At 40.3% G+C, this 12,227-nt stretch overlaps 1 protein-coding gene across 2 annotated transcripts; it reads right to left on the bottom strand.

Moving 5' to 3' along the window:
• Positions 1–6,603: 6,603 nt before the first annotated feature.
• Positions 6,604–10,409, bottom strand: RPL22L1 (ribosomal protein L22 like 1). 2 transcript variants are annotated; one of them, XM_042903050.1, is made up of 4 exons: positions 10,358–10,409; positions 8,669–8,761; positions 8,382–8,503; positions 6,604–6,867 (listed from the first exon to the last, which is right to left on the bottom strand). In XM_042903050.1, the coding sequence occupies exons 1-4, from the start codon at positions 10,364–10,366 to the stop codon at positions 6,723–6,725; spliced, it is 369 nt and encodes a 122-aa protein (XP_042758984.1). In that variant the 5' UTR covers positions 10,367–10,409; the 3' UTR covers positions 6,604–6,722. The 2 variants fall into 2 exon arrangements, with proteins under 2 accessions (XP_042758984.1, XP_042758985.1); XM_042903051.1 differs by having other exon boundaries at positions 8,669–8,758; positions 10,358–10,392.
• Between the last annotated feature and the right edge of the window lie 1,818 nt (positions 10,410–12,227).

Genomic DNA, 12,227 nt, shown 5'->3' with positions numbered 1-12,227 from the left:
TGCAGCCCCTGAGTATTTGGCGGCCCATTCTACACAGATTCTTTTCCTTTGAGGTCCCATCTCTTTTCCAAGTAGTTCTCTAAGGTGGAAAAAAACTTGGGCCAGGCCGGGTCTTTCCCCACGGACCGTATCTGTCCAGGGGAAATGCTTGCTTATATAACCCCGCATTTGTGAAAACACACCTCTCATCACTCTGCTGTTGGAGGTAAGCGGCTCCGGCCGTTGCTTTAGGCCTTCATTTCTCAAGGATGAGTCAAGCATCCTGGAGTCTTCAGCTTCTCATGTCCTGCAGTCAGATAGTGAACTAAGGCTTACACAACTGGAACCGGGGCATCTCTTTTGTAAGCTCTGAGGAGACTGTAAACACCTCGCTTTGGAAAATGGGCATATTTTTAGTTTTGTTCTCAGTTTTGGGGACCACAGCTAGAAGGGGAGAGAAAAGGGAGAGAAGTCCCATTGTAAAAGTTTGTTTCATGCCTGCATGAAAAGAATAAGGGTGATGAAATAAGGAATCTTCCAATACCGTGCCTTCCAAGCAGTGGGCCCGCTCCCATGATTGATTTTATTGCAACAAAGGTGTGTGCCAGACAACCTCTCTATCAGGCCAATTGGTGGGTCTCAGGCAGGAAAAAAAAAAATGCTTGATTCTCCCAAGAAGCTGAATGGAGCCAGTCAAATGTGCATCACTCTGAGAAAGGATTGCCTGGCCGAGAGAAGTTTAGAAACCTTTTGACACTGAGCCATTTACAGAGCATGAGCATTGAAATCAAATGGGCCTGGGTTTAAGTTCCAGTTTGGAACTTATTAGCTGTGTGACCGTAGGTAGTCTGTTTAGCACTCTCAGTCCTTGGTTTTCTGATTTGTGAAAGGGAAATAATAGCAATTTGCAGGATAGCTATAGAGATTAAATGAGATATAGTGTGTAAAGATTGTAAAAGAGAAGGCCACTGGTGCCTAGAATCCCTTTCTCCTTCTTTGTCCCATTAACTTCCATGTTCCCTAAAGACAGCTCAAGGTCAGCGGCCTCCTCCAGAAGGCGTTTCTGGATTACCTTTCCCACTCTGCAGGGTATAGGTGCTTCCAAAGCACCTTGTTATGTCTCTATCATGGCACTGACCACACTTACCTAAATTGTTTGTTCCTATGTTTGCTGCCCCCCTTAAAACTGAGCCTCTTTGGGTACAGAAAGCACATCTAAGTCACCCATAAACTATCAGGACAGAGCCTGGCAAAATAGCAATCAATGACCAGACATTTGTGACATGCCTAGGATCTGTGGAATTCACCATTCTGCCTCCGGGAGAAGAGGGAAAGAGCATTTGCATGTTAATGGATCCCTCCCTTGGGGGAAAAACATATCCAATCAATCATAATTGAGATAGTAGATCCTGATTCCCAGGTCTGTTTTTTTTGAATCACACAAAAATCTAGGACAGGGAAAAACTTTAGAGAGTACCACATCTTAGGGGGAGGGGACATATGCTACTTTCAAGAAGCATGCATGTCTTAAAAACCTTATTTAATATTGTAAGTTTATATTTAGGAAATTTAAAGAACCTTACTTTGTTGTGTTTTGGAATAGACACACCAAAAAACTGGGGCGCCTCGGTGGCTCAGCGGGTTGAGTAACCAACTCTTGATATCCGTCCATAGTCCCAGGGTCGTGGGAACAAGCCCGGTGTTGGTCTCCACACACAGGCTGAGTGTGGAGCCTGCTTAAGATTCATTCTTTCTTTCTCTCTCTCTCTCTCTCTCTCTCTCTCTCTCTCTCTCTCTCTCTCCCTCTGCCCCTCCCTCCTCTGCTTGCGTGTACACACACGCACGCACTTGCTCTTTCTCTCTCTCAAAATAAATAAATAAACTTAAAAAAAATACCAAAAAACCTTGGTTGGTGTGGATATTTAGGCATCAGCCATATGATGGGGAGGGCAGTCAGACCTGAGCAAGGCAACACGACGGGTCTGTGTTCCTCAAAAGGAGGCGGGGTTACTAAACTGAGAAATGCCGGCCTATTTACAACCACTTCTTTACACACAGATGCGGAGACTCAGGTGGCAACGAGGGGTTGTCTGAGGTTGCATAGCCAGTAGCCAGCAAGGCAGAGCTCTCAACCCCCAGATCAGTGCTCCTCCACCGCCCCATGCCTGACCATGGCCTTGTGCAGGGAGGAAGTGGCCCGCCCCAGGGCAGGGGAAGCACTGAGTCAGGACTGAGAGGTGGATGGCACAGCGTGATCCTGGGCCTGCCAGTTCATCCGAGACTCAGTTTCCTCATATGCAAAATGGGGAAGATAATATTCTGCCACACAGGGCTGGTGATGGATCAAAAAAGAGGAAGAGAAAGCCCTTTACAAATGGCACCACTGTATTTAAAAGTGGCCCTTCTGGCATTTATATCATCCACGCACACTAAGGCTGTAAATGTAGACAGTTGCAACCACCTCAGCAGCACCACGGAAGGGATTTCCAGACAAGTAGGAAAATCAATGCTAATCCAGACTTCCTGAGTACTTTGTAATCAGGGGTAACCGTGTAAGTGGGTAGCCACATGGGAAAAAGAAAGGTTACATTGGATTTACTTTTCAAATTGTAAACCAGGATAAATTCAAAATAGAACATAGACTTAAAGTTTAAAAATGAAACCATACCAGCATTAGAAGAAAACATGAATTCTTCTGCAACTTAAAAATGGGAAAACTTTTCCAACCATGGCTCAAAATCCTGAAGTAATAATCAGTAAAAGATTAATAGATTTAATTACATAAAAATAAAAATAATGCTTCTAAAGCAACAAGACAAAAGCAAACACCATAAGTATGGGGAAAAAACAAATGACAAACTGAAAAGAAACTGTGCAACATACATCACAGACAAGAGTTTAATAGCCTTAATATACAGGGAGTGCCTAAAAATAAAAAATAAAAAGACCAAGAATCCTATGTATGCCCTAGAGATAACAAACAGGTGTCCCACAGAAAAAGAAATGCAAATGGTCCTTTATTAACTTATTAAGTGGCATTTATCCTCACTCATAAGATAAATGAAAATTTAAACTATCCTGAAAACAATGTCTCACTTATCAGATAGACCAAAAAAACCAAAATGGACAACATAATCTGTTGCTAAGTCCATGGGAAAATGGGCATTTTCATACACTGCTGGTAGAGAGGATAGTGTGTGTGAGCAGGGGGTATAAAATGGTACAAACCGCATGGGGGGAAATTTGGCAATATATATTGAAATTACACATTCATTTATCTTTTGACCTAAGAGTGTCACTTCTTGGGATCCACTCCAAAGATTTAATGGCAAAGATAAGAGGCTTTTCACTGCAGCACTAATTATAGTAGCAAAAGTTTGGAAACAATTCAAATGTCTATCAGTAAACAACTGGTTGAATAAACTATATATATAACTATATATATGTATATATATATATATATATACACACATATATATACATATATATAGTTATATATATATATATATAGTTATATATATAGTTTTATATATATTATTTTGAGAGAGAGTATGTGAGCAGAGGAGGGGCACAGAGCGGGGCAGGGGGAGAGGATCCCAAGCAGGCTCTGCATGGTCAGCACAGAGCCCAATACAGGGCTTGAACTCAACAACCATGAGATCATGACCTGAGCCAAAATCAAGAGTTCTACACTGAGCCAACCGGGCGCCCCTAGTCTTCTTTAAATATACTTTGTTTGGGACTTTGGAACCTTGTAAACATTTTACACAATTATAAAATAGAAAAAGATTTTAAGTGAACTTTTTAAAATCAAAAGTAAAATGAAACAAATGAACCTGTATGTCGAGTTTGTGCCCAAACCACAGAGAGATGAATCATTTCTAGTGACTTTAAAACACAGGACTTTTTTCATTCCTAGTGGAATATACAATAAGGACAAGAAGAACTGCAAAACAATCTTAAATTGCAAAGTATATTAAGGGTAGTAATATTCGTTTTGCTTTTGGTGACTATTACATGTGTATTGTGAGGTAAAGCAAATAAATACTTGTGTTGGTGTCACTGAATTTTTCAGCATAGAGAAAGGAAATAGGACTATACAATAGATGACGTAAAAACTGTCATGGTAAATTTGAATTGGATGTATCAATATAAATTTTATTATTTTGAAAACCAAGTTTTTTGAGAGCCAGCTGCATACTGCAGTATCAGAAAGAGAAACACTTGTCTTTGGGAAGCTTATACACCAGTGGAGGAAGACAGAGAGTAAAGTAAAATGCCTACGGTACATGGTAAATAGTAGGAGAAAAATAAGAGAGATAGGGAATTATGGGAGTAAATAGGGTCAGGAAAGGCTTTACTGAGAAGAGCTCAGAGTAAAGACCAACTAGACATCTAGGGGAGAAGCATCCAGGCAGGCACAGGGGCGAGCAGAGTAAGCCCTGAGGCAGGGGTGCCTCTGGTATATTCAGGAATAAGGAAGTCTCTGTGACCTGAGCTGAATGTGTGGTGGAGAGAATGAGGTGACGCCTCTGAAAACCACTCACCACAACACAAATATCTTTTTCAAAATGTGGATCGCATTGTATCACATTAGTTTATTTAAAATTCAGTAGCTTCCCATTGCTCTCAGGATAAAAGAAAACATGGATTTCTGCCCTGCATGGGGCTGGTTTCCACCTACCTTTCCAAATTCTTCTCATAATCACGACTCTATTCCAGGTAGACTCTATACTAACCAGATTCTCAATGTCCTGAGAATTTTACCTATGTTGTTCTGCCTGAAACACCCATTTTCCTTTACCCAACTAATACCATGTCTGTTCTAGGTTAGCTCAAATACTTCCTGTTACCTTTGACTAGATCAAATCCCTCTTATAAACGCCTCTCCTTTGTTGTACTCAAGTTTCTATGGGATTATCTAGTCAGTTTCCCTCACCATACTAGAGTAGGCTGTTTTTACTCCCTTGTATCCACAATGCTCAACAAAGGAAGCACAGTAGGATCTTGGTAACTATTGGCAGAAAACACGAACAATTCAAACAAGGCAGTTAAGAGGTTATTACTATTGTCAGGAAAAGAACAAAGGAGTTGTTGTACTAGGGTAGTAGGTTAATAATATTAGGGACCACTTCAAGTTCTTAATAATCAAGAGAATTAACATTTAAAAATATTTTCGGCTTATTTTGAGAGAGCAAGAGCAGGGGAGGGGCTGAGAGAGACGGGGACGGCATCCAAAGCAGGCTCTAGGCTGACAGCAGCAAGCTTGATATAGAACGGTGAGATCTCACCAGGTACAGTGAGATCATGACCTAAGCCCAAGTCAGATGCTCAATTGACTGAGCCACCCAGTAGCCCTTTTTTAAATGTCTGAGAGAACAGTGGAGGGGCAGAGAGAAAGAGGGGGACAGAGGATCCCAAGCAGGCCCCATGCTGACAGCAGAGAGCCCGATATGGGGCTTGAACTCATGAACCATAAAATCATGACCTGAGCCAAAGTTGGACACTTGACTGAGCCACCCAGGCGCCCCAAAAGAATTAACATTAATTATTCCAAACATTCCCAAACCAATTAAGTAAATGTGTACATCAGGTTGTTATAGTCAAGATGCTATTTTTGCAACATGATTCTACTGGTATCAGGGCCTGTGTTCCAAGTACCTGAGTTACCACCTTCAGGTTAGAAAAGGAAAAAGACGCATTACTTAGGACCACTGGAAAACAAGAAAATTGGTACGGCTCTAGTACCCCCATCCCAGTATTCTTTTCTCCTGCAATCTCAATTTTACCAAACCATTCTGCTTTGCTCAAAGACTTCTTTATTCGGGGGAAAGGGTCCATCCACTGAGAACTAATCAATAGACAACCACTTTTAGAATTACCAGTAAGGAGGTGTCAAAGAGGGGACAAGATTCTAACTGGCTAAGTAAATTATTCAGACAAGGAACACAAAAGCAGATTTAGTGGGTAAGAGATCAATGGTTCTGACTTGGAAGGTTTTGAGATTCTAGTGCTTACAAGGCATCTGGTTTGAGATGTCAAACAGGCAATTAAACATTGGTTTAGAGCCGTGCCCTGCTCACGCATAGTTTTTATGTGAATTAGGAGTCCGCATCCTCTGAAGCAGAGGGCACAAGTGCTTCAGTTGTGAGCACTTACGTGCAAGAACTATTCTAGGCACTCAGAATTGCCATTTTCAAAATGTACAAAAATGTTTAAGACTGTCAAGACAATTTAAAATATTTCACTATATAATCATACACAATACTGCCCTTCATTATTTCCTATGCATCACTACATACTTTGAGGACACCCATAAAAGGAGTAAAACTTCAGAAATCCTGAAAAACAAAAAAAAACTCTACCAGCTATACACAATTTAAATACTGCTCAGGAGCACCAGGGGTGCTCAGCTGATTAGGAGATTGAGCCCTTCATTGGGCTCTGTGCTGAGGGAGAGGGATTCTGTCCCTGCGTGGGATTCTGTCTCCTCTCTGCCCCTCACCCCATCCACACTCTCTCAAAATAAGTAATCTTTAAATACTGCTTACAAAAACTATCAAAGGAAAGGCCAGAATCATGTAAACAACATACACTTAAAACAGAAAAGGCAGAAGCTTAACACACAGGGTACAGTGTTTTTTATTCACCAATAAACTAAAAGTCCATTTCTAGAGGTTTCTTTCCTTTGCATGCTTCATTTGTTTTATTAGCGAGCAAAACCCTGTAAGAGGCTGCCGTATCTAGTCTTCAGATTCAGATCCATCTTCATCTTGACTAATCTGGAAGTAACGAAGTTCGTAAGTCTCCTTGTCAGATGCAACCACACGAAGCCAATCACGAAGATTGTTCTTCTTAAGGTATTTCTTGGTAAGATATTTCAAATACCTGTAAGATAAAAACGAATTTCATTAAGAAACATAATTATCTACCATGCACAGGATTATCATATAAGACATGCAGTTGTATTCATCTTTAATGTTCCCTCCAAAATATTTCATTTGTATCAAACATTGTGGAAGGTTGCTGGGGACAGAATAATTAGGCAGCTTCTCAACCCCAATTAGAATCAGTTCATGTCCTACAAACCCTATTCCCCCACCTCCCTAAAATAAACGTCCTTTATGTTGAAGCTAAAGAGAGAGCCACAGTAGCTTGCTCTTCAGTTTTACTGCCATAACAAGATTACGTTTTAATTAAATACATAATCTCATTAGGGTGCCTGGGTGGTTCAGTCAGGTAAACAACTGACTTGATTTCGCTCCAGTCATGACCTCAGGGTTCTGGAATCGAGCCTGGTGGAGGCTGCTTGGGATTCTCTCTCCTCTCTCAAAATAGATGAACCTAAAAGATCAGCACACCTGCAACTAGCATATGGCTCAGTTCTTACAAAAAACTTTCAGCATGGTCTCATTTCATCACTCCAGCCACTCTCTTCCATTTATGCTTTACGGTAATTCTGAACTACCAAGCATTCCTCAAGCTTCTGTTTTTCTTTAATGCCGGTCCCTCTCGCAGGAATTACATCATTCGACTGGCAACACTGCTGATCTCAGGTTCTCTGCAAATTCTTAGCCCGATCTCTACCTTCAACACAGCTATTATAGCACTGCATTTTACAATTATGTGCCTATTATAAGATCCCTGAGAATATTACGTTTTCACCCCTGAATCCCTAGTGATTAACCAAACAGCTAACAAGCGTCACTACTTTAGTCCAAGCCACTACCATCTCCTCTATTCTCCCATTAAGTTTGTTGTCTTCAGCTTCACTTCTCAACTACTTAATACTGCACTTCACTGTCTCCACTAGAATTTAAGCTCCTTTGGTGGTACGTACTTGGCTTCTTGGCCCACTGCTGGGCTATCCAATCCTACAACAGTGCTACCATATAAATTTGTTGAGTAAATTAAATGAACCTCTGACTACCTGCCTATGCTAAACCAACCACCAAAACCTTTAATTTATATATATATATATATATATTTATATATATATATATATATATATATGAAAACATTTACCTTAGGCAAATTGAGACGTTACTTCCAAGTTACACATTAGACACGTTTCTTGCAACATATTCTAATATTAAATCATCTAACATCATTAAAGTTTATATATAATTTGGATTTCAGGGACTATAATGTACTGGACAGGAGCCTATATTCCAGCAAAAATTTATGCTTACTGACAACCAGCCTAAGTAATTGGCCCAGTTACTGAATATATTTTCCATTCACACAGGCTATTAGGAAGTTCAAAACACTTTTCATGTGCATCTCTGAACGTATCAACACATCTATCCCTGCATATGAAGAGAAAATATTAGGATTACGTATTCTGTAATATTCACAATTACCATCATTTCACTAAAATATTATGGGAAACAAATACTAACCTTTTAGAGAACTGTTTCTCAGAAACAACTGTGATTTTATTCTTGATGCGTTCAATGTGAACAACATTCCCCAGATTTCCAGTTTTTCCATTGACTTTAACCTTCTCCCGTAGAAACTGTTCCTATTTTAAAACAGAAAAAATGCAAAACTAGGGAAGAAAACCCTAGATTTTCACTAGGGAAGGTACCCTAGGAATAGAGCTTAGGTTAAAATCAAGAATTATATACTTAAATCATCAAGCACTCTAATACAATGATAAAAACAAGCCAAGGAGAGTGATACTTACAAAATTTCCAGAATCAAAAATTCCATCTTCTACTGGATGAGTAAGGTCCAAATTAAATTTCCAGGTTGACTTCTTAGGCTTCTTGTCTTTCTGCTACAGATAGTTAACATAATTAGGACTAGTCCATTCACTCATTTTTATATTGCAAAACTTTCTGTTATCAGCCCAAAGATGCACAGTGTACTGTGATGTCATATTATGAAATGGTGCAAAACTGTAAAAAGTCGCTTAATTTATCTATTGGGTATACCCCTTTTTCTTAGTCTGTCAGAAAAGGGGTACACTCCTTAACTTGTTTAAACCGGGTTTTTGTGAAATCCAATGGTAATTCTCCCTGTTCACCATGCAAGTGTCTCAAAAGTGCAAAACTCAAGAAAGCATGAAGCGTATGGGTAGCCACTATTAGTTCTCTGAATGAGAAAATTCCAGAGAATCCTATATTTACAACTGGAAGAGATTAATAAGAGAATCAATTTACTTTCTACTGTAAATTAAAATTAAACCACGACCTGGGGTTGGTTTAAACCTCTAATCAAGTCCATTCTGTTCCAATTATCAAGATAAGTTTTATGGGCTTTTAGTATTTTCCAGGTCACTGATGTTCAATTTTAAATTATCAGGTACTATTTACTATAGGCCAGGCCCTATGGGAAACAGGTAGTATACACCACTTTGCCCAAGCTCTATACACCAGAACAGGATACTCTATCCACTCAAGCCTAGAGAATTAAATCATTATTGTGTTATAAGAGAGAAAAAGGAGATATTTAATCCAAGTATGTAATTTAAAAAACATATGTAACTTTAGTTTGCCATACCCCAAACTCAGAATTATCACATAATCAGGCTGTACAAGTAAAACGTTGCTCTGGCTACTATCAGTATACATTCAATGTCCTAAAAACAGACAAATCAGTATTCATCAGAGGATGCATCTTCAAATTAGATCCACCCAAACGGATAGCAAGTACTAATGCCAGTTTGCTTTTAGGTAGACGAGTAATTTGCACCAAAAAAAAAAAAAAAAAAAAAAAAAAAATCGCCTCCAAAACTTACAACTGGTAAGTCGCCGACGTATACCTACCTTTTCAAATGCTCTTTAGACTGGTTTTGATATCTGATTCCCTTATTAACAACGTAAATAAGATCTTTTCATGCTTTTTTATCTGCCTAAAGTCGTGACTTTCACCTTTAAAAAAAATTCCTTCATGAAGTAACAATGACAATTCTTCCTTTAGTCCTAAAGTTCTCTGAAACTGTCGTAGCCTCGGAGCTCCCTCCGCGCTGGCGAGGCTATCAGACCGGCCCGATTACCCACATTTCTTTCCTGGTGCAAACGAATAGGACAGCATCGGCATTTCCAGAAGCGAGACTGAAAAGAAAAAGGCCCCAGTGCTGTCCTACTATCCTTGTTCATCGTCGTGCCTCCTCCTTCTTTGCGCTGCCACAGCCACCCATCCCAAGCCAGTTCCGGACGGAGCTCGAACTCTACTAGACCGCATGGCAGTCTCCAGAAGTCTCGAAAATAACAACTTGTAATTTTAACAACGTGCTTGTGCTCCTAACCTAGTCTCCATTTCAACTCTTCCTTTATCTCGAATGAGAGGTCCCCAACTCGCAAAATTTTTGTAGATGTAAAAATCATCTACACCGGAGTAACACGCTCCCACCCAAAGAACGCTCACTCACCGGCGCCATCTTGAAGGCCAACCGTGGGATCAGAGAGAAAGCTACAGGCGCGCTTCACGTATTTATAGCAAAACGTGCTGCGTCACGCGCTGAGAACGTACGCTCGCTGCCTCCCGGAAGAGAACGTGTGGAGGCCGGTAACCCAGGAAACTGGGGCGTGGCCAGGGTGGATAGGTTTCCTACGCAGTCAGGTTTCCCGGGAGCGCCGGCTAGTGGCCATTGTAAAGTAATTCACGATTTTCCGCTAAAGACAACACTAATCCACGGACCTCAGAGGTCTCTGCAGTTCCTGGGAGGTCGCTCTCAGATAAACACAACCGAGGGATGCAGGAATCATCTTTCATTGATCACCTAGATCTTCTTTCCAATCAGGGCAAGACAATGTCTCAGGGTGCTTTGGGATCTTCTGTCTTATATTGTAATTACAATTATGCAGAGAAAAAGTTACGTCTGTATTCATGTTTCGTCTATGAGTCTTGTTTTCTAAATGACTGTTGAGGGAAGTGTTTCAGGGAGCCAAAATAAATTGGGTTCTTGAGGAAAAAAAGCTTCCAAGAAAAAAAAAAAAAGGATTGCTCTCACTTGTTCACTTGTAGAGTGTGATTTAATTTTATCATGGGTTTTAGTTAGCCCTGTGTAGAAATTAAGATGGAGTCACTCTTATGAGGCAGAATTTAGGTCAAGCAGTGATGTAAGCGGCCAAGGGCAGTGTAGGTAAGACCAGGTACCTTCCAAGCCAGTACGACTGACCACACCAAAACTGATAACCAGCAAAACCAGAGGAGGTCTGGTTGAATCCCTTTAAAAAGGAAGGATTTTTGCAGCAGACTGTCAAGACTTTCCAGATGCTGACCCTTTCGCCTCTGACCACACCAAAAAGGCGACTACCCCAAACGTTCTGCCAAATGGTCTCTGGGCAGAACAGAGATCCTTCATTGCTTGAACATAATAAGCAGCAAGTGCTGAGAGCTGGCCTAGACCCAAGGGAGGCCTTATCATAACTCCACACTCAGAAAATGATTGCAAGTTTAGTTCATTAATTTCCTACCTCTTGTTTTATCTTGTTGTGTGCTTGCCTTGTGCTTTAATTTGTGTGATGGGTAAGAAACCAAGTTAAACGTGAAATGTCATTGAGTTTGGAATCCTGAACCTGATTTACAATTTAACTTTGCTTTATGATTGAATAAAGCTGATACTATGGAAAGACACAACTCATGTGTGCACCTTCATAGCATGCCCATGATACCCTAGGGCTCCTGACTTCCATCCAAAATACGTCCCAATTAAAGTTCAACAAATATTTGATGAGACCTAACTACTAAAATGCATAAAGCACATGAGGGTGAATGTGGGGTGGGGACAGTTTTGATGACAAAAGGAAAAAATAGCCTTTGAACTTTGAAGAATTGTAAGTTGGCAACAGATCAGAAAAATGATATCCTTCTCAATATTTTGCAATTTGTTTTACAGAGGTGAAACTATCATACTGGGAGCGAGAGGTATGGATGGGGGGGACTTTTGTTGTTAATATTCAGAAAATTTCCTAGAAAGTAACAACTGCATATATTTTTTAAAAATTTGTTTAATATTTATTTATTTTTGAGAGAGAGACAGAACATGAGCAGGGGAGGGGCAAAAAGAGAGGGAGACATAGAATCCGAAGCAGGATCCAGGTTCTGAGCTGTGAGCACAGAGACTGATGTGGGGCTTGAACCCATAAACCCTGAGATCATGACCTAAGGTCAGATGCTCAACCGATTGAGTCACCCAGGTGCCCCTATTTTTTATGACAGTGGTTAGTCATGGTGGAAATTATGCTTTAATGAAGCATACAATGTGTAGGATCTGAATATAACTATTGAATTCCTCG

This window comes from Panthera leo, chromosome C2 (genome assembly GCF_018350215.1).
Source record: "Panthera leo isolate Ple1 chromosome C2, P.leo_Ple1_pat1.1, whole genome shotgun sequence".
NCBI classification, from domain to species: domain Eukaryota; kingdom Metazoa; phylum Chordata; class Mammalia; order Carnivora; family Felidae; genus Panthera; species Panthera leo.
Note: the sequence above shows the minus strand (reverse complement) of the source record. Positions and strands in the feature narration are given on the sequence as shown.

What these genes read in the sequence shown, in the direction of transcription:
- RPL22L1 (XM_042903050.1), bottom strand. An exon ending in TTTTTGATTCTGGAAATTTT is followed by an intron (nt 8,504 to 8,668) that starts GTAAGTATCACT and finishes GTTTTAAAATAG; the next exon opens with GAACAGTTTCTACGGGAGAA. An exon ending in GAGAAACAGTTCTCTAAAAG is followed by an intron (nt 6,868 to 8,381) that starts GTTAGTATTTGT and finishes TTTATCTTACAG; the next exon opens with GTATTTGAAATATCTTACCA.